At 40.1% G+C, this 23,278-nt stretch overlaps 1 protein-coding gene across 3 annotated transcripts in view; it reads right to left on the reverse strand.

Moving 5' to 3' along the window:
* Positions 1-17,644, reverse strand: part of KCTD16 (potassium channel tetramerization domain containing 16) — a 214,022-nt gene extending 196,378 nt beyond the window's left edge. The window contains exons 1-2 of one of the 3 annotated variants that reach the window (XM_070414696.1): positions 17,536-17,644; positions 15,624-16,753 (exon numbers count right to left, since the gene is read on the reverse strand). In XM_070414696.1, the coding sequence (XP_070270797.1) occupies positions 15,624-16,455 (832 nt within the window). In that variant the 5' untranslated portion in view covers positions 16,456-16,753; positions 17,536-17,644. The other 2 variants (XM_070414695.1, XM_070414694.1) reach the window with 2 other exon arrangements.
* Between the last annotated feature and the right edge of the window lie 5,634 nt (positions 17,645-23,278).

The following is a 23,278-nucleotide window of genomic DNA, read 5'->3' on the forward strand; positions in this document are numbered from 1 at the left end:
TCCAAACTTCTAACCCTTCCTTCTCCATCCTCAGTCTTTCAGCTTATCTTCCTGAGCAAACAGAAACTTTCTAAAGGGACCATCAACAAGCTCCCATCAAAGCATATCAACTAACTTTCTATACCCATATGTTCTATTACTGCTTGATATATATATATATTACACACACACACACATAGATGAACTGACAAGGCTCATAAAGAGTAAACTCTTTCTGTACTTGATCCCATTCTTTCCTACTTATTCAAGGATATCACTCCAGCTCTCTCTCTTCTCCTCTATTGTTATTTTTCCCTACCCACTGGAACCCTCCTATCAGCATACAAATATGCTATTTAGTCTACTATCTTAAAAAATTCCTCTTTTGATCTCATTTTCTGTGTTTCTAATTTCTTTATTTCTCTTTATAGAAAATTTCTGCAATCTCTGTACAATCAGATGTAACTTCGCAACTAAAAAGCATTTACAGAGTTCAGAGTCAGACAGACTTAACCAGAATCTGAATCTTGACTTTATTAATTCACTAGCTGTGAACTTGAGTAAAGATTTCCCTAGTTCTCAATTTTATTGTCTGTATAATGGGAAAACTAATCTTCACCTAAGATTGCTCTAAAGAGAGAACATTAGAATATCTACAAATCACTTACCACGGTGTCTGCCATGTGATTTGCACTCAATCAGTAGCACTTATAATTAATTTTGAGAAAAGTAAACAGTTAAGTGGAAAGAAATAAAAACTGTAAAAAATGGGGCAAAGCAAGAGTCTATTCTTCCCCATCTTTAGGGTTCTATGATTTTTATTGAGATTCCCAAGAGGAAGGGGCTGAGAGGGTCAATTGGTTTTTAAACCAAGAGTCATGTTTCTTCTTAGTTTTGTTTGTAGTGTTGCCATTGTGTAATGGAAAGATAATTCTAAAGTAACATAAAATACTTATGCCAAAATTATATTCTTAAATAACTCTCCCCAAATTTAAAACTAGACAAGCTACTAAAAGTGGAGCTCATTTGCAATATGTTTTATTATTTAAAAAGTTTTGGATTAGTCCCAGGTTCATGCTTAAAATGGGCCACTTTTTTTCTGGGGACCAACAATGCTTATCAGGACATCTGGATTAATCTTGTTTAAGATTACTTCACTCATCTCTGTTTTGCTACTGATTCTAGAACCAGAAACTACTAATACATCTTTATAATTTTTATTATTTTTTATTATGTTTATTCTTTTCTTGGGTATTTGGTGGAGCAGAGGAAGACAAGGATAGAACTTTTCTATTCCATTACAAATGCTTTTGACATCTTTTTGTACTATGAAATCTTGTGCCTTTTCATATCTGAGGTACCTAGGAAATCAAATTCTTAAAAATAATGCTGTGTAGGAGTCTCTTGGAGAAGAGATTGTATCCCAGAAGTTGTGTGTGGGTAACTGAGGACAGATTTGCAGATTTCAGCCCAATCTGGTTTAATTTTTTTAAAGCTGTATCATGGGAAAATCATGTTCCTAAGGCTTGAAATTTGAAGGGGAGAGAGAATGGAAAATCAGGCCTGTCCAGCACCTTCTGCCATCCCACCCCCTGCTGGAGGCTGTGTGTGGGCTTCTCACTTAATCATGGGAGGCAGTTCTCTTGAAGAGCTGCTTTTGGCAGTTTGAGAAAGACAGCACTGCCATCTGGTATTTCTGTGTATGGCATGACAGTCAAGAGTGCCGGAATTGGGGTCAGGCAACAGGGATGGAATTCTGTTTATACCAATTGGGATATCACATAGCAGTAACTTGTGACTGTGGGGTAGGGAAGGTTCTTTTAAAGTTTACCCCCATCTATCACCCACACTTGGTCTCCATCAGCCCATGGTTACCACCATTCTTAACATAAACGAATGAACTTTTCTCAAACTCAGCACTACTCATTTTTTTCCTATACAGAAATTCCAAGACACCCACTAACAGTGACCTTGAACAAGTGAAAGTTCTCTGAGCCTCAGTTTCTTATGTAGAGGTTTCTTGAGGATTAAATGAGAAGCATTTGATATGATACCTGACATAGAGTTCAATAAAGGATAACTATGATCACTATTAACACCTCAGAGTTTAAATAAATGCCATTGCTTACCTACAGTTATTTGTCTGGTCAGGAAGACCTCAGATGCAAATTAAGATACCAATTATTTAATTACATTCCATCTGCTTATTTGGAAGAAAGCTTGTTTTCCCATACAAGGAAGCAAATTACCAAGGCAAATCATAGGCTATAAACAATATAAAAATATACCTATAATAAAAAGACAGTGTTCCTACTGTTTTTATATAGAAGGCTGGTATGGGGGATTATTTGCAAACACCTCCAAACTAGATTTTTTTTGTTTAGAATTAATTCTTCATGTCAAGATTGAAAGCACCATTTCAACCAGTGATTTTACCATAGTCCCTTAAGCTCTGTGGAGGAAATATAGATTATATTGATCAAATATAACAATATACTAACCTTGGGCTTTATTCACAGTATTAGAAACAATTCCAAACTACTTGGTAGAAAGCATATAAGGTCGGTTGTAAAGATGATTTTTCCATAGCAATAACTCCCATTGCTTGTGTTGTCACAAAAATTAAATAAATAAATAAATAAATAAATAAATAAATGGGATAATTAAGGTGACTATGTCTGTAACATACCAAAAAATGAAAGCAAAATTAATTTTGCTCTTTATTTTTTCTTTATTTTTTTTTTAAATATATTCTATTGATTTTTTACAGAGAGGAAGGGAGAGAGATAGAGAGTTAGAAACATCGATGAGAGAGAAACATCGACCAGCCGCCTCCTGCACATCTCCCACTGGGGATGTGCCCGCAACCCAGGTACATGCCCTTGACCGGAATCGAACCTGGGACCCTTGAGTCCGCAGGCTGACGCTCTATCCACTGAGCCAAACCGGTTTCGGCTGCTCTTTATTTTTTCTAATTGATTTCCTCCAGTTCATCCTTCACTGAGACTTGTTCTGAGTACTAAATGCCAAGTCAGATGAAAAGAAAAGAAATGGAAAGGAATATAAAGCTAAGAACCTGACCAAAAATGTAGAAAGGCAATTTTTCAAAAAACGTAAATTCACCATTTGATTAGAATGTCTGGGTTTAGGATTTTTCAAATATTGACAATCAGCCCTATGTTTCCTGGAATTGTTCCAAGGGCTACCAGAAAAAAAGGAGTAAAAAGGGTATAGGGAAGAATGCCTTACTCACGCCCAATTCCTATCACAGGCAAAACACCATCACTTTAAAGGATTCTGTATGTTGGCTTCAACCTAAGTCGTCATATAAAGCTGGGAGACTCAAAGAAAGGAAACAATCATGAAATCATGAGATGCCCCTCACCATCCAGGAAGCTCTGATTTTATAAGTCAAGCCCCCATCCAGCATTACAGTTTATGGTGCTCTATTAAGGGATCTGTTTGTATCCATTTGGCCAGTGCCTTCAGACCATAAGTGGATGATAATTATACAAGTGGAGAAGACCAAAATATACCCAACATATTTTGATTGTAGGCTACGAAATAATAAAAGTGCTGGTGCTGCGGGCCCATTAAAACCTGTTTGCTTATTGTGACCATTGGTATCTAAATACTTTACAACTTTTTAAATAAGCATATTTAATTTCTATCTTCTTGGGTGTAGTTACCTTTCCTTAAGACGTTCTCTAGAAGTTCACTTAAGCTAAGATAAAATCTGCCTTAATAGCAGACATCTAATCAAGCAACAGAGTCACTTTACATGTCATATCATGTGCTACTCAGTGTCCTATGGGGCAATTAATTAAATAGGTCTACTATTCTTGTTATATAATTGAGGTACCAGGGGGCTGAAAGAGTTAAGTGATTCATCAAAGCCAGTTCCCCTGGATACTCTTGTATCCCCTGTCTCTCAGATTTTAAGTTGTTCTTTTTTCCCCGCATTCATTTCTACTATACTCATCAGAAATTATATATCTACACCTGCAAATATATATATATATATATATATATATATATATATATATATATGATAGATCTACAAACACATACACACACACACACACACACACACACAGAGGGTGGAGCAAAAGTAGGCTTACAGTTGCTCATATGAAAAATAATACAATAATTAATAAACAAAAATACATTGGCTACTTCAGCAGAGATAGTAACAGAATTCCTTTCCAAGGAAAGCCCAATAAAGCCTGACTCTGAGGAGAGGGAACACAAGTGTAGTATATTAAGGTGGGAAACAGACTGGCCTTTTGTAAGAACTGTCAAAAGGTAGGTGTAACAGAGGGACGAGTGCCTTTAAAAGGGGCAAGAGAGGTGAGCATATCAACAGGACTATAGGAATTGGTGTTATATGCTTTTCCTTTCTCTAAGGTCATGAGTGTGCATAGCAATAGTCCAGGGTGAAACCAGTGGGCGGAAGCTTGACTTCTGTTTTGATAGTGATCAGGATCAGCTCTAATAGATCCATATTCTCTCAGTTTTTCTTCCAGCTACTTGTAAGTTGAACTAAAACTGCCTATAGATAAAGTAGTGCCTGGCAACTGATGAGAAAAGCTAATAAGATGACATGACCTTGGCTTAATCCTCACAGCACTGCCGTGAGAAAAGCTTCCCCATTCCCCTTTTACAGGTGACTATTCTGAGGTATAATGAGGTTAAGATGCTTGGCTGAGTAGACCCTGGTAAGAAGTAACACAACTACTTGGATCTATTTATCCAAATAGATCCTATGTTGTCAGTATATCCAAACATATTCTCTGCATTCCTGGTTAAGACTTAATATCAAGCAAAACTGGGGGCAAATTTCATTCATTTTACATTTCACATTTTCTTTCTTTAAAATGTAGCATTATGAATTTCTGTACTCATCCAACAAATGCGTATTAAGCATACCCTGTGTTCAGCACTGTGGTAGTTACTGAAAATGACTTGTGTATGAGACTGACAAAGTAAATCAATAATCTGTAGTTAAAGTTAAAATAATAACAATGATACATACAATTTTGAGAATCATAAAAGGAGACTACAGACATAATTATAAAGTCTCTTTAAAATCAATTATTGGTCATCTAAGGCTATCATTTGGTTTCTGATTTTACACATGTACTTTCATAAGACAAAAGTTTGAATGCAAGAGAGAACTGAAGAGTTTAAAAAGAAAGATACTGGTTCCTGGAGTAACTAAATCATTCACATGGCTATGGCTAGGGAAAATCTCATTAATAAGAAATGAAATGATTGCTAATGATCTTAAGATTTGTCTAAGTCATCCTAGGCTATAACTTGTATGACTTCATCAGCTAGCTAGTATCTGCAAGTCAACAAATGCATTAAAGATTTAAGCATTTTCTCTTCTCTCAGCTTTAATTTAAAATCTGGTTTAATTTTCTGATACTCCAAATTCAGATTAGGAAGCTCCCTCTCTATTCTCATATCAGTTTACACTTGCCCATCACAATTGATTGAAGTTGCCCACTTACTAGTCTAATCTTTTCCTAAACCATAACATCAATGAGTACACTGTCCACATGCTTCTGTGGAGAAGTGCTGGGAAATCATTAGCATAAGGACTTTGTGAATCAAGATCTTGATTCTTTGAAAGGCAACTCTCCTGCACCTCTGGTGGAACTGCAAATTGGTGCAGCCTCTATGGGAAATAATATGGAGGTGCCTCAAAAAATTAAAAATAAAAATACCATATGACCCAGCAATCCCATTTGTGAGTATTTACCTGAAGAAATCCAAGACATTAATTTGAAAATATATATGCATCCCTATGTTCATCACTGCATTATTTACAATACCCAGGATATAGAAGCAACCTAAATGTCCATCGATAAAGAAGATGTGGCCGTAATTGATGGCAAGAAGTTTGTATTAAATATAAGAGCAATATAAGGCAATAAAGAACTTGAAGCAGAAACATGACATGGTCCGATTCACATTAAAAATCTCACCATGTCTACAATAGAGAGAATAGATCCAAAGGGGACAACCCCAAATGTGAGATGGAAAGGAAAATTTAGCTTATTTGCAGTAGTCTAGAAAAGCAATGCTGGTGGTCTGGGCCAGAGTTTCATCAGTGGAAATGAAAAGAAATGGATGGAGCCCTGGCTGGAGCATTAGCATGGGCACTGAATGGTCAAGGGCACAATTCCCAATCAAGGGAACGTACCTGGGTTGCAGGTTTGAAGCTCGGTACTGGTCAGGGCACGTGCAGAAGGGAACCAATTGATATGTCTTTTCTCTCTCTCTCTCTCTCTCTCTCTCTCTCTCTCACACACACACACACACACACACACACACCTTCTCACCTTCTCTTCCACTCTCCCTAAAAATCAATGGAAAAAATATCCTAGGGTGAGCATGAACAAAAAAAATGGATGGATTTGAGAGAGATGAAAAAGAACCAATAGGACTTGTCAGAAATTGAAGAGAGTGACTTGGGAGAAGAAAGAGGATGACACCCATGTTTCATTCTTCCCTGGGAAACTGGGACACTGAATTGCCATTTACTGAGATGAAGAACACAGGGAGAGAAGGGGTTTGGGAACAGCAGACAATGAACTCAATGGAGCTTCAGAACAGTTGAAAGAATCAAAAAAAAAATTAGAATAGACAGGATGCAAAGTTTCCCACCCAAAATAAATCCTCCCCCAGTTAACAGGACCCAGTGTACATCTGGGTTGGCTCATTGCACCCTGATGGCAGCCCAGTCTACTGATGAGAACAGCAATGGAATGCTAAGCAGTTCATGAATGACTGGAAAGACAAATAAGGGTTTCTTTTATTGCCTGCCATATCATCAGAGTCAAGTTGAGCAATGGAGATAATAAATAGATTCTAATTGCTACTTATCTATATGATAAATATTAAAAAACCAGCAATAAAAGATGACCTTCCCTTGACTCCATAGCACACAGCATTTCAATCTGCCAAAGCAAATTAAATGTGAACTTGCCATCACTCATGAAGATTTCTTGCCAGAAATAATGGACTTGAATCTGATCAAGTCTCTAGAATCTATAGTCTAGATATAAAAAAAAATCACAGAAAATACAAGGGTCAGAAAAATATGTGTTTATGGTGTCACAGAGATCACAAAGATGGATCAGCCAGACCCAGAATGTGGGACAGTCAACATGACAAACAACTTGGTTTCTTCAAAAAAATTGGAAAAGGGGGTGGGAGAGAGAAGAGAGGGAGAAAGAGAGAAAGGGAGAGCTTAAAATATATTTAAGATATATATTTTACCTTTGTTTCATATAAATTATATGCAATATTTTTTCAATTTTTAAAGAGAAAAGAAATTGTAACCAAAGGTAATGAATGGACCTCATTTGATCTTGACTCAAACAAGCCACCTTTAAGAAAATATTGTGAGGCAATCAAAAGTTTGAACATCAACTAGATATTAAATTATAGTAAAGGATTACAACTAGTCTTCAAATAACATTTTTTCAATGTAATCTCATTATAACATTGATGAGATCCCACAGGAACTTAACTCTTGTTTATATAAATTAGCCTATGGCAAAATTGGTCTCCCTATATATGTTTCATAAAGTTGCAGAACCTATCTATGATGTTAAATGAGGATTTACTTTATTAATTTTGCATGCAATAATTGCATTTTGTTATTTTTCTTTAGTTCATTTTATTTTGGAAATGTTTTTTTAGGTGAATAAAATGATTGATGTATGAAATTTGCTTCAAAATAATCCAGTGCAAACAGGAAGGAAAGTAGATAGGACTATTTATGAAACAAGATTGGTCTTGTAATGATAATGTAATTATTAAAGCTGGGTGTCTCAACATTTGGATGTATTTAACGATTTCTGCACTAAAAAGTTTTAACTGACTTGCAAAGAGATACTGTACTTGAGGAAAGCTATAGCAAAGACTAAAGAAAAAGAGCAACTGTCAGCTGTGATGCAGAAAATGAGCATTCATCTATCAATTTCTGAAGGAACTTTTTTCTATTCATTGCACTAGCACTCTCTCCTATGCAAGTCACTCCTCTCCATAGTTTACATTTGGAGGTTTTCCAAATGGAGATTTCTGGCACTTTATAAACTATTTCCACCTCTAATTCCTTTGATAGGATTTAAACTCACTAGACTGTCAGGAGCATTTGTTCTCCTCTTTCCAGGTGTGAGTGTGTGTGTGTGTGTGTGTGTGTGTGTGTGTTAGCACATAGAGGCAATCTCAGAGATTTCCCTTTTCTGTCCACATGTAGACACTCCTCTTGCTGCCAAATCCATTCAGTCATGTTACAGACCTAGGAAAAAACTGCTTTAATTGCCTTCCACAAGAGATTGGGCTCAGTTAATATATCTTGTTTGGCACGAAAAAGAAAACAATATAATAAAACTAGAGGCCCAGTGCACAAAATTCATGCACGAGGGGGGTGTCCCTCAGCCCAGCCTGCACCCTCTCCAATCTGGGACACTTTGGGGGAAGTCCAACTGCCAGTTTAGGCCTGATCCCCCAGGGGAGGGGGATTCAAACATCCCTCTCACAATCCAGGACTGCTGGCTCCTAACCACTCGCCTGCCTGGCTGCCTGGTTGCCCCTAATCGCTTCTGCCTGCCAGCCTGATTGCTCCCTAACCGCTCCCCTGCCAGCCTGACTGATACCTAACTGCTCCCCTTCCAGCCTGATTGCCCACAACTGCCCTCCCCTGCCAGCCTGATGGCCCCCAACTGCCCTCCCCTGGCTGGCCCAATCACTCCCAACTGCCCTCCCATGCCGGCCTGATCACCCCCAACTGTCCTCCCCTGCCAGCCTGGTCACCCCCAACTGCCCTCCCCCACAGGCCTGGCCGCCCCCAACTGCCCTCCCCCGCAGGCCTGGTCACCCCCAACTGCCCTCCCCTGCAAGCCTGGTCGCCCCCAACAGCCCTCCCCTGCCGGCCTGATGGCCCCCAACTCCCCTTCCCTGCTGGCCTGGTCACACCCAACTGCCCTCCCCTGCCGGCCTGGTTGCCCCCAACTACCCTCCCCTGCCGGCCTGATGGCCCCCAACTTCCCTCCCCTGCCAAGCCTGATCATCCACAACTGTCCTCCCCTACTGCCATCTTGTGATGATGTGAGGGCGGCTATCTTGTGGCGGCCATCTTGTGGTGGCCATCTTGTGATGTTGTCACATGTGACACCACCTAAGCTTTTATTATATAGGATATTTTATTAACATGCTTATATCACTGTTATATTGAGCCCAAAGCTCAGAACACAGCAGCTTAAAGACACATAAGAAATTACATCCACCACCCCAGCCCTTTATCATCACCATTAAATTATCTGTGTAAGCACAGGTCTAAATTAACTTCATGATGAAGCTGTACACTTAAATTGTGCTTTTTTTTACATTATAAATTAAAACACCTCAAGTCTTAAGAACACCAGGCCTTAAAACTTTTCTAAATATAATGAGAGAACAGAATTTTTGCTGACAAGTCTTGATTAGAGAGAAAGAACTTGAACGCAGGAATGACTAAAACAGGAGGAAAAGAGAGTATCTAAGTAGATAAGACAGAAAGTCATCACAGAAAGAGATGTAAGTGGTGGTAAAGTCCAAACCCTCACCATTTTGACTACACTATTCTGTTGCTTCATTTTGAAGGGGCCAATCATTATATCTCTATGGGCAATAAAAATTTAATTTATAACTAGTGTTTTTCAAGTAACCAGGAGAAAAAGAGCTAGAATCATTTAAGGACAGATGCATTTCCACCTGTTTTCCTATAAAAACACACCCTCTTATTGAAGCTTTAAAATATTTTTTTCAATTACAGTTGACATTCATGACCTATAAGTCCACTACTGGGTATGTATCTGAAGAAATTCAAAACACTAATTCAAAAAGGTATATGCACCCTTATGTTCACTGCACTGTTATTTACAACTAGAAGCCCAGCGCACAAAACCATGTGCGAGCCAAGAGCTGCCACCAAGAGCTGCCCCGCCCCGCCCTGCTGCTGAGAGCCAGGAGCCACCCACCAGGAGCCGCGAGTCCCCCAACTTTTCACAGCAGTACTTCCAGTCAGCACTGAGGACATTGGGGCAAGCTGGAGGAGGAACACATGGTGATCATTCTAGTGAGAGACACTGCCTAGCCCGGTCTGCTTTTCCAGCTCCACATTTGTGTCACAAAAGCAGTTATTTTAAAATCTGATCCACTGCCTCAGTCCTACCCCCTTGGTTTGAATTTTGTGTGCTGGGAGCCGAGAGCCACCCAGCCCCGCCCCGCCACCGGGGCAAGCTGCCCCGGGTGGGGGGAGTGAGGGACCAAGAGGTGCCAAATGCACTTCATGGTGACCTATCGTTTGGTTTTTGCATTCATTAGGGGCACTGGCTTTTTATATATATAGACTAGAGGCCCAGTGCACAAAAATTTGTGCACTCAGGGGGGTCCCTCAGCCCGGCCTGTGCTCTCTCGAAGTCTGGGACCCCTCGGGGGATTACCACCTGCTGGCTTAGGCCCGGGAAATTGGGCCTAAGCTGGCAGTCAGACATCCCTCTGGCAGCCTGGGAGCCCTCAGGGGATGTCCACTTACCAGCAGGGAGCAGGCCTAAGCTGAAGTTGGACATCATTAGTGCTGCTGAGGAGGCGGGAGAGGCTCCCACCATCACCGCTGTACTGGCAGCTGTCAGCCTGGCTTATGGCTGAGCAGAGCTCCTGCTGTGGGAGCGCACTAACTACCAGGGGGCAGCTCCTGCATTGAGCGTCTGCCCCCTGGTGGTCAGTGTGTGTCATAGTGACCAGTCATTCCCAGTCATTCTGCTGTTAGGGTCAATTTGAATATTACCCTTTTATTATATAGGATAGCCAAGATATGGAGGCAGCTTAAGTGCCCATTAATAGGTGAGTGGATAGGAGCTCCAGTGGCGCAATCAGTTAGCTCGCGGTACTTATACAATAGGTGAGTGGATAAAAAAGATGTGGGATATATATACAATGGAATATTACTTGGACATATAAAAAACAACAACAATGAAATCTTACCATTTGTGACAACATGGATGGACCTAGAGGGTATTATGCTATGTGAAATAAGCTAGACAAAAAAGACAAGTACTATATGATTTCACTTATTGAAGCTTTTTGTTGTTAATCCTCACCAGAGGATACTTTTTCCACTGATTTTTAGAGAGAGTGGAAGGGAGGGGTAGAGACAGAGAGAGAGAAACATCCATGTGAGAGAGACACATCAATTGGTTGCCCCCCAGATATGCCTGGATTGGGGCCAGGGATCAAGCCAGCAACTGAAGCATGTGCCCTTGACTGGAATCAAACCCTCCATCCTTCAGTCCTCAGGCCGATGGTCTAACCACTAGGGCAGTGTTGGGTAATTCACAGTACCCAGAACCATATATTCTTTCCCAAAACAAGGCCATGCTGCTAAATTCTAAGAGAGAAATCATTACAACTGATCTACTTTTCTCCAACACCCCATCTAAGTCAATAGCCCTGAACATATTTACTGTGTAGGTAAAGCAATTTAGAGACTTTTGTGACAACAACCTTTTAAATTTAAGGAAATAAAATAAAGAGAAGAAAGGTTAAAATGTACCTATAAGAAGCAATTTGTTTAAAAAAAGGTAAAGAATCAGTGCCTCTATCTGTAATTCACAGAACTCAGAGTAATCATCCTATGAATTAAACTCCCTACTTGTGGTCATGTTATTATGGCTTTATGAGAGGCAAAATGCCTTTCAATCTGAGTGCTTTTGGGCATTTGTCTAAAGTAACTGACTCATGAACAGGATTAAGGAAGTGTGCATAATTCTCTCCAAACAGGAACAATCTTTCCACTCTCTCTGGGATTGGAAGATGGCTCTAAATAAGAGGTTCATTTATTTGCATGCACCTGTGATTTTTGTGCCTAAGTGGTGTGAATGGTTATTGAGTATCTGGTTCAAAATCAGGACTTCTCTTTTCTAAATTACTTAGCTCCCATTTCATTCAGAGGTGAATCAAGAAGGCATTCTCTGATGTTTATGATATTGCCTTCTATACAACACCGGAAGAGAAGAGACGTAATGATTTAGCTAGTTGGATGGGTAAGGAAGAAATGGAACTTTCTCATTGTTTTAAATTAAAACAAAGCAGTTATCTAAAATACTTTGTAAGGCAATTCTAGGATAAGCATTTCTATGTTCCTATATCACATTTTCTAGGTTGCTGATACATGAATCATAATCCATAGCATCTCACATATCATTTTGGTGTGTAAGCAATGCAGACAAACACATTTCTTTTCATCCTCTTAAACGCATAGTACAGACACCTGTTAACTTTTTAAAATATATTTTTATTGACTTTAGAGAGGAAGGGAGAGGGAGAGAGAGAGAGAAACATCAATGATGAGAGAGAATCATTGATTAGCTGTCTCCTGCATGCCCCCCACTAGGGATGGAGCCAGCAACCCATGCATGTACCCTGACCAAGAATCGAACCGTGACCTCCTGGGTAATAGGTCGATGTTCAACCACTGAGCCACGCCAACTGGGCACTTTTTAATATGTTTTTATTGATTTTGGAGAGAGAGAGAGAGGGGGAGAGGAAGAGAGAGAGAGAGAGATAGAGTTAGATAGAGATAGAGATAGAGATAGAGATAGAGATAGAGATAGAGATAGAGACAGAGATAGATGTGAGGGAAAACATCTATCAATGTGAGGGAAAAACATCTACCAATTGCTTCCTGCATGTGTTCCGATTGGGGAGACTGGAGGTGGAACCTGCAACCTGGTTATGTGCCCTGACCAGTGATCAAAAATCAGCAACCTTTGGTGTATGGGACAACATTCAACCAACTGAACCACAATGGCCAAGGCAACACCTGTTGACTTTAATTGTTCATAATTCTACATTAACTAAATAGTCAAAACTACCTGATGCTGACCATCAATTCTAGATTTACATGAAGATTAAATAAGGCAAGAATCCAGCCTTTTTAATAATACAAGGAATTTTGGCCTCCCACTTTTCCCGTGGAAAACTTGAGGGAAAAAGTCAGGTAAACAGGGGAAGAAGGAGTCATTCCCATGACTGCCAACTACTATATACAATGTATTAATTTCTTATTGTTTATTTTTTACTATGATATGGATCCAGGCAAAGTGATTCTGCATTATCCCTGGGTTATTAGAAGAGTCTGACTGGTTGGAGTTAATTTTATATATATATAAACTTATATATTTATTATATATAATATTTAACCTAAGAAGTAGTTGAATTTCTCTGTAAAGAGCGTGTGTGTGTGTGTGTGTGTGTGTGTGTTGGCTGGTTTTTTGAGGATGCAGGGGCACTCCCTGGGATTCGTGCTGCCCTTTGGAATCTGCCAGGTTGCAGCTTCTTTTCTCTGTTCTCTCAGCTCCACACCTGTGCTGTATCCTGGGGCTCTGTCCCTCTCTGTGGGGCTCAGTGGGGCTAGCTGTTGCTGGACAAAGATTGCATACAGTCAGCTTTAGAGCACCTCCCACGGTTTCAGTCTATTAACCAGAGCATAACAGTTTGATGAACTAATGCTTATATGGGCACAGTTGGCAGCTTCTAATTAAATAATTATGGCTAACCAGCTTCATGGAAGCTGTTACGGACCCTAGAAAGCCAGCTGTCAGTCTTGTTGGTCTTTAGACAGAGGAAGAGTTAACAGTGAGCTCTGGGTATTAGGCACAAAGGGGAAGTATATCATATGCAACATACATGCTGTGCAATATAAAGTTGCTGTGTGTTTGTGCTAGCCTGACCAGAGGGATGGAGAACAAATTGTTCCTTAAGCACTCTCAGCAGCCCAGCAAAGAAAGAAGTAATTACATGATCAGGAGCACAGAGCCCATCCAAAGCATCCTAAAGAGGGCACCATGTTAGACGCATGAGTCTTTAATCAGTCTTTGACAGAGAAATGTCACTGAGATAGTAGGTAAATACAAATCAGGTTCTGGGTCTCATTTAGAAGTACAAGTGATTAGAAATCTATTGTGGTCTTTTGGGGGATAGAGTTATTATGATTTTATTTGACTGAAGTTTTTTAAGATGCCATTTCAAATATTAGAAATCAGAGAACAAGATAAATATCACAAACCTAGATTTGAACTCTAAGGTGCATTTTTCCATAAAGTGAGAAGATATTTGTTCTACATTATCACAGATAATATCAGATTCCTTTACAGAAGGCTAGAAAGCTAGAGTCTTATCTCTACACTAGTGGGAAATTCACCAGAAGGAAGAAAGCAATGTCTGGTATCTGGCAACTGAGCTTCAGCACAGAGGAAGATATAGATTATAGCTAAGTGCCATAGATAGCGTTACTGGACCAAATCATGCTTGTTATTACACATTAGTATGCTACAGACCTGATCACTGATTTCACACTTCTCCATAGGCTGTCCTTTCTACACACACACAGGACTTGACTTCTAAAAACCCAGTACAGAACAATTCGGCTTCCCACTGACCAGCAATTCAGCAAGGCTCCCAGCACCACCTCCAAAGGAATAAACACAACTGTACGCAAAACTGAGTCCAAGAAATTCATTTGTTATGTTCAAATATATTTGGACATTTTAACCCCCTAAATGTATGGGTTTGCCTTTAAATAAGAAGAGAGGAAATCGAATGTTAACACAGGAAACATATTTCTTATGGAATTCACTTCCCAACTCCCAGGTCAGTTGAATATCAGCAGTTAAATCAAGCACTAGACTTTCAGCGGTCAATGGCTTACAATTTATCTAAAAAAATGCTATTTCATAACGTATAACAATCTGTATTGAAAGTTGTCATTTAGGCAAATGGACTGACCTCTAAGAAACCAAGTTCATAAACTTCAATATAATAGTTCCCTTTCCTTTTTCCCTCTGGTTTCCTTTTACGTCAGTAATTCTATCACCTCAGCTGCCTAGATGTTTGCATGTGATTGACAATTCTCAAGGACCTAACTCTTTCTAGGTGGATCTTAAATGAAGTTCAGCTTAAGTCTGCAATGAAATTCAAGTCTCAGTACAAATTACTGAAGAATCAAATAGCAGACTTATAAAGCCTATAAAAAAAATTTTAGACTTGGGGGGAGGGTAAGAAAGGGAGTCTTTCGTCAGTGTATACTGCCATCTAGCCAAAACCACATCATTCAGTATAACATCCATTTGTGTTTTCAAAGCCCCTGATGAAAGCAAGTCTTCAGCAACTAGCTTAATAGATCCCAAAGTTCAGATAAAAGAATAGACAGGAGCACTTCATCCACTCCGAGTCTACCAACCTCTGTGGACCAACAGCCAAGTTCTAATCATCACCATAACTTCACAATTCAACATCTGGCAAACAGATATACATGTCTGTTTTCATTCCACATAATACCAATATCATTTGCATCTTGTAATTTTGAGGCCTTTGAATATTCTGTGACTTCACTGAAAAACAGATAAAGTTGCCTTAGGTAACACACGAGAGCTGAATTATAAACTCTAATACTCTAGCTATACCTCAAGTTAAAAAATAAAAACCCCAAAGTAATAGTCCTTAGACGCTGACAGAACATGCAGACCATACACATCTGTAAAGGGAATCAATACACATGAACAATAAAAAGAACCCTTTGCACTTACGGTAGAAGACGTATTCAGTGTAGCTTGACCAGATCTTGTCATCTGTATATTGGTTGAGGAAAGATGCTGTCACTGAGGAGTTACAGGCCACCATGTGGAATCCACACTCTGACAACATATCAAAAGCCCTTTCCAGATGCTTGAATTTGAGATAAAATCTGGAGGTGTATCTTTCTGGGGCTCGGTCAGGGTCTCTGCTCTCATTCAGAGTTTCTCCAAAGACCTCCTTTGCCAAGGAAATCCTTCCACAAACCAAAATCCGGGGAACTCTCCGAAACTTGGCATCTGCCTGCCCCTCTCTGCCCATGGTGCAGGATCCTCTGTAACCCACAGTAATGAAACCCCACTTGCGGTCAGCAGGAAGCAGTGAGGAAGCGGGGCAGATTCTCGTGTCACTTCCTTGGGAGGCATCTTCGAAGTCACTATGGCAGAATTCCTCCGGGCTTTGCTTGATTTCATCGGGGGTCAGGAGTTTGACCAAGTCTGGGAGCTGGAAGTACTCAGCTTCCCTTTTCAGTCTTCCTCTCTCTGGAAAGTGATCAGGCAGGACCACCTGCCTATCCCTGAGATAGTCCAGAATATAACGAAACAAGAATCCATCTCTGTCAATGAAAAACCTTCCCTTGGAGTCCTTAGCTAGATCGTTAGCTGTGTCTCTTTTTGGGGAAAACATTTTCCACAGGAGGGAATGAGGGATGCTTATTAATGTAGAATGGCGAGTGAAATAAACTTGACCCCCAACATTCAGCTCCATGACTTCAGGGAAGGAGTTTGGAACTGTGGCCCCTTGTTCTCGAGGATAATAACGACTACAGTTTCCACTCAGAGCCATTGTCCCTTTCTTGTTCTCCTCCTCCTATTTTAATTTGAAGGTGCAATCAAAAGGAGTCACAGCCTTATCCTTTACATCAACTTGAAAGGGAGGGAAAAAGAAGGATGCTAACTTGTTAGAAACGACCTCTTCTTACCCCAGTATTTTCTCTCAAGAAAGCAAAATTTAGAATAGTCCACAGGTGAAGTAGTTGAAACCCTGGCTGGTGATGAGCTATGACTTCATGGAATATAATCAACTCATCTCCATTGGATCTTCCCACAGGTTCAGTAGACAAGGCAGGTACTCAGAGATCTGTCTAAAGGAAAAGAAAGAAAATTATTTCCTCAAACCCAGCATGAGTCAGAAAGAGAGAGAGCTGATGGAGAGGGGAGGGGAGAGGAGAGGGAGGTAGAGGGAGGGAGGGATAATGGGAGGAAGGGAGATAGGAAGTATTTTACATAAGCAGCCTTGGAACTACTGATTTTAGCCATTCTCCCAGGAAATAGCTTCTCTCAAGCTATTCTGTGCCTATATGTTTATCCATACACCTCTGTCTCCAGCAATTAGTATTAAAAACATTTCTATTTGCATTTCTGCATTTAAAAAGTAATATGCAATTTTAAGCTTCTAAGATGGGATTTTTCCCCCCATCTGGACAGTAAAATCAATAAGCCTCAGAACTTACCTTCGGGAGTGCTGGAAACTCAGTCCTGTGAATAAATACCCATTAGCCAAGCAGTCAGAATGCACAGCCACACTGAGCCTATCAATGGAAAGTGCCAGAGAGATGTGCTCTTAGAAAAAAAAATTATATATATTTATATAAATGTATATTTGTATGTATGTATATATTCATTTCCAATCTCAAGTTAAAACAAGTCACAAAAAGTTAAACGGTGATGAGAGGTGACTGGCTTGAAGAAGCAGAGTAAAATATTCAACCAAAGTGTCTCTAGGGAGGGGGGTGGGGATCAAACCTTCAGCAAGAATCCTTAAAACAGAAGAGTTGCAAGAGGTATCAGGACTTAGACGCTTTTCAGAAAGCCCAGCAGCAGAAAAACGGAGGTGCCCTGCTGGGGTCCCAGGTAGCCACCCCACCTGCCGGCAAGGGCGAACAGGCTCCCATGCTCCTAGCTAGGTGGGAGCCTTTGGGAGCCCTTGGGAGCCGTGGGGAGCAGGTGCGAGCTGAGCTGGCGAAGCCGGCAGGAGCCGGTGGGATCCGGCACCTTCAAAGCGCAGAGAAGCCAGCGGGTCTGGGCTCCTGCTTCTCAGGCGGGCGGCAGAGCTGGGCGGTTCCACAGTTCCCAGTGCAGTTGGGCTGCTGTTGTTTCAGCAGTGCAGGCAAGAAACCATCCAGGGAAATGACTATTACATCATCTTAAAGGAATATGGCTTGGAGAAAGCGGAGGCAGCGCGAGTCACGTCCTCCTCGGTGACAGGTCGCTGGGATGGCACAGGGACACAGTGCGCTTGCCTTGGGCAAGGGACTCCGGGGCGCTCGCTCAGGGCTTGGGGCGGGGACGCCGCGCAGCCACTTCCCTCCCTGCCCAGTCTGGAAGTCTGGAGTTTTCAGGGCCGTCGCTTAGCCTTTTCTTCTCTTTTGACCTCTACTGCCACCACCATCCCCCAGAAACAACCCCCCAAACCTGTGGAGAGATAAACGCAAGTGAAATTTTCACTTGACAAATATACAAACAAACCTTTTGCACAGGCACTGAATTTCAGCTGAAGAGCAAATTTTCCCTTAAAGCTTGCTTAAAAAAATAAAAATAAAAAAGCACACCAAATGACCCCAAGGTTCTAACTACTGGTATAAAGTATTTGTTGTGTTTTTTAAACCAAAGGTACATTAAACCATGTTCTCTTAAACATCCTCCTCTTTTTTCTCCTCTTGTTCCATCCCTCTGCCAATCCACCAATAAATAAATAGGTAATAAATATTTACAGTCTCTCTGGAATTAATCCCTTTTCAAAAAAATACATGAAGCAGAAGCACGGACACCCTCAGAAAGCCCACAGTTTACACCAGTAAGTATCATCTTAGCTTACCTGTGAGAAATTGTAACCTGCAACCTTTCTCTGGGGCTGCTTCCTTGCTGAGCATCTCCTTGGGTGTGCCCCACTCATCCCAGGAGGTCCCTGATGGAAGACACGCCCACTAAGAGACAGTTTACTCCTGTCCCAAAGGACTCCCTTAAGTGCATCATTAGAGTTTCAGGAAGGCATTTCCAGGGCAACATAATCCACTAACATAGTGCTTCCAGTTGATCCTGCCAGTCAATAATGGCCCGGCCAACAGTTTACAGTAAGTCTGCCATTTCCCCTTTAAAACACCAGTGTTTTAGGACTCACATTCTTAATAAGAATATAGTACTTCATCTATGAATAATATATGTGAGGCACACTCCATCCCAAACAATTGCTATTAAAAAAACAAAAATTGAGAGTATAATTTAGATACAATTTATGGGACGCATGTGTTTATTGCCAAATTTTCCTCAAGATTTAGCTTGAAGATAGATTTAGCAGTAGCATAAATTAATTACTAGCTTAACAATCTTTTCTTTCCATAACTATCAGGTTACTAAACACATTCTAAGTCTTAGCTAACACTCCAACACCTGAGTATATTTGATGTTGTTTCTTAACTACTGTATTAATCTGTTCTGGCCTCAATCATTTGGGTCTTAATGCTGGATCAATCAAGGAAATGTTTATTATTTGATGAACTTATATCGCCATCTACTGTCCCTAAGCTATCAGTGCAGATCTGTATCTGGCAATTTAATGAAGCCAAAAGTTAGATTTTTTTTTCTCTTTATTTTAAAGCTTTTGTAGTGGCTTGAGTATTGGAAACACACTGTTCACCATAATGACAAAATGAACATTTAGTTCCACCAGGTCAAGGGAAAAATAAGTGTGAGTCCATGCCTATAAAGTATTGGGTTTGGTTGTAGTTAAAAGTAAACAAATGTTTTATCTCTAACAGAGCAGGCCAGTATACCATGACAACAGCTTTGGAGACTGGATATTAAAATATCCTGGGGACATTTTGAGAGGAAGTGGAGAATAGGAGTGAGAAAAACCATAGCTTTTTAAAGCTAAAAGGAAATTGAGAAATGAAAATCACCATCTCATTTTAGAGAAATTGAGGATCAGAGAGAAAACATTCCCACAGGAATACACAGCCTTGGAGTAACAGGGTGGGATTTAGACCATTCATTCTGATCAATATCTTGTTTTTAACCTTCCATATACTAGAATAGCAATAGAGAAGAGGCAAGTTAAAAACAATAATAAGCTCAAGATTGCTACACATTTAAAAACAGAAAACAGCAAGTTACTTGAAAGACTTTTTCACATTAAGTTAAATTGCAAGGCTAAAAAAATTTACATTAAAAAGAGTATTCTGAATTTCCAAAATGAGAAGCTCTGATCATTGATCTGGGTTTCATAGATTAGGCTGTGCTTTGAGACTAGTTCTTAACCTTTTAGAGAATGGACTGCTTGGAGAATCTTATGAAATCTAGAAAATAAACACAAAAGCATAAAGGTTTGTATTCCATGTCTGGGGAGGAGCTGTAAAGAGAAGAACCAGGGAGCCACAGGGCCGGGCACTCACATCCCTAGCAATCTGCAAACTTCTACAATGAATCGTCTCTTTGAAATTAGATTACACATACACTCAGAGACACACTCTAAGGATTGAAAAAAGAAAACATTCACCAGACAACCTTAACCTTGTGACCCATGGTTGGACCACACAACCTGAACTGGTATGTTTTAAGAAACACTGTATATCCTATTCTTTGCACAGTATTGCTTTATAATATTTTGTGCTAAAATGTTCATTTATTATAGTAAATTGTGAAAAAATAAACAATTATTTTGCTAGCCACCCCCCCTTTAGGCATACTTACTTCTTAATAATATTTTTTTTATTGATTTCAGACAGGAAGGGAGAGGGAGAGATAGAAACATCAATGATGAGAATCATTGATTAGTTGCCTCCCACATGCCCCCTATTGGGGATCAAGCCTGCATGCAACCTGGGCATGTGCCCTTGACTGGAATAGAATCTGAGACCCTTCATTCTGCAGGCTGATGCTCTATTCACTGAGCCAAACCAGTTAGGGCTATGCATACTTACTTTTTAATCTACTTGAAGCCTCAAGAAATTAAGAATGCCCGGGCCTCTCTTCCACCTTTTTGAGAGACCAGGGATTTGGTTCAAGATTGGTTAACATCCTCTGCTCTGTACGCTTTCTTGTTCCTTACTGTCTGGGAGATAAACAAATGAAAGGCGAGACTTAAAAAAATAGGCTTGAAGGAAACAAAGCAATATAACATAGAGAGAGATTTGAATAGTGCTGGAGTAAGCGAGCGTGTCTCAGGGACGTTGTCAGTAAGCCTTGAAGCTGTTGGGTGCCTTAACAAGAGGCAAGAAGCCAAGTCTAGGCTGTAAGTGTATTCCTGTGCTTCATGTCAGCAGATCACACTGCTGGTGTAATGATTCTCTTCTGGCAGCTCTCTGCTGAAACATTGAGGGATGCCACACTGGCCCAAAGGTTGAACATACGGCAACAGATTTCTCTTAAGGGCAGAGCAAGAAAGAATGTTTCATTCTGTTCTTAGTAATAGTCAAGCCTATATAGCACATCAAGACACACCATGGGTAAATTGTGGAATTCATAAAGTGTGTCTTAGCCTGTTTCCTGTTCCCCACGGGCACACACCCCCATAGCGGAATGTTGAAGAGTACATTCTCAAAAGGACAATTTTAATTTTGGAACAATGTGATCACTTCCCACATTTTCAGCCCAACCCATCTTTAAGTTTCCTCTTCCCTCGAGCAGAGATAGCTTTTAGGCTGCCTGTCTTTTTTATGAGGGAAGGAGGGAATTGATTTCATAAGCTTACTCATACTAAGATGCTGTGCACTCATTGTACTGGGGGCCCCAAGGACTCCTGCATTATCCTAATAGCTACTGTTGATGGAAGGCTGGCCAGTGAGCACTTAAAACAGTCATTATCCCTCTTCCAACTCTGCCTGACTGGCTGTGTGACATTGGACAGGAGACTCAGTGTCTCTGAGCCAGGGTAAAGTGCAGGTAATAAGACCGGACTTCCAGATGTGTTGTGCAGATTAAATACTGTGATGCATGTAACACCCCCGAGCACATCCCCTGGCTCTAGGTGAACGCTTCATAAATAGTAGTATACATGAGAGCAGCAGTAGTAGTTTTTTGCTGTTAGACTCAAGTAGAAGCATGAACAAGTTACCAAAGATGCTCAAAGACTGAAATTAGGTTCTACTTTCAAAATCTTTCCTCTTCCCACATGCAGCTTGAGTTAAAGATCATTGCTTATCATAGATGTATTTGTTAATAATGGAGGTGATTTCAGGCTTTGGAAGGGAGGCGAGGTGGCCAAATGAGAAACAGAATAATCAATTCCACAATGGTTAATAATGAAAATGCCACTGTCTTCTGCCAGACAAGACTACGTTTCTGGTATCCTTTTGTTCATTCCACACGGCTTTATGAAGTACTTGTGTTATGTCCAGCACAGTGCTAGGTATTTAAAATGTTGAATTCTATATAATCTCTCAACTCAAACACTCACAAACACACATACACTGATACTCAAAATCCTACCAGTGGAAGACAACGATGAAAAACTTCTAGATTTCTGAGCACTGCCTCTTATTTGCAGAAAGATGCCTGCTGCTGTATTCAGCTATTAGTCTACACAGTTCACATATGATTTGGACAAACCACTTCACCTCAGGTGGTCTCTGCTTCCATAACTATAAAATGAAGTTGTCTCCCCATCTAATGACACTGTGACTGGTGGCAAAACAAAGATAAAATACAGCTGTCAAATCTTCAGAGACGTATTAGACATACTTCAGAGACAAATTACTAGGAAGTAATCTGTTAGGTAAGAACAGAAAAGAAAGGCAGCAAACAGAGATCTTGTTACATAAAGCCTTACAAGGAAGAATTTGAATTTGACTTGTGTAATCTCAAAGTTGGAAGAGAAGAGACACTTCGAGGTCACCCACTGCAGCCTCAGATCCACCTAAATGTTTGAGACAATAGAAAAAGTTCGGTTTAGTCATTTTTCTAGTCTCTTCCTAAAAATACTCATAAACTCTACTCTCATAAAATACAAATAATACCTAAAGCTGTTCGTGTCATCATAGTGCCTCTGAACGGAAGTCTGCAGAATTAAGTTCTTTCAAGTGAAATGTCCTGTTTGAAATCTGAGCTTTACAAATTTTGTATCCTGATCTAAAAAGAAAGTACTGCTCTTCAGGTAGGACATTACTATTTCATAGGGTCTAAGATGTTTTGTGTGTGTGTGTTGTATGTGTTGTGGGTGTGTGTGTGTGTGTGTGTGTAGGGGATATATATTTCTGTAGTAGGCACAGATGTGAGATCACCTTATAGGTTTCTCTTCAAAACAAGGATACTTTCCTAGAACAAGTGGTCAAAGCCAGGAGTGCACAATTTGGCGGTGAAGTTGAGTAAAGCCAACTTGCACATACAGAGTGGGGCAAAAGTAGGTTTACAGTTGTTCATATGGAAAATACAAATTAATAATTAATAATATAAGAATAAACTTTGTGTTTTATGTACTCACAACTGTAAACGTGCTTTTGCCATACTCTGTATGTGTTTTGAAACTGATCCTCGTCAGTATGAAACCTAATCAATAGAAATACAGACTGCATTTCTTTTTTTTTTTTAACTCACCTGAGGATATGTTTTATTGATTTTTTTTTTTAGAGAGAGAGAGAGAAATGTCAGTGTGAGATAGAAATATCGATCAGTTG

The sequence above is a fragment of the Myotis yumanensis genome, unplaced genomic scaffold (assembly GCF_028538775.1).
Source record: "Myotis yumanensis isolate MYYU_CA2020_CCGP unplaced genomic scaffold, mMyoYum1.0.hap1 SCAF_5, whole genome shotgun sequence".
In the NCBI taxonomy this organism is placed as follows: domain Eukaryota; kingdom Metazoa; phylum Chordata; class Mammalia; order Chiroptera; family Vespertilionidae; genus Myotis; species Myotis yumanensis.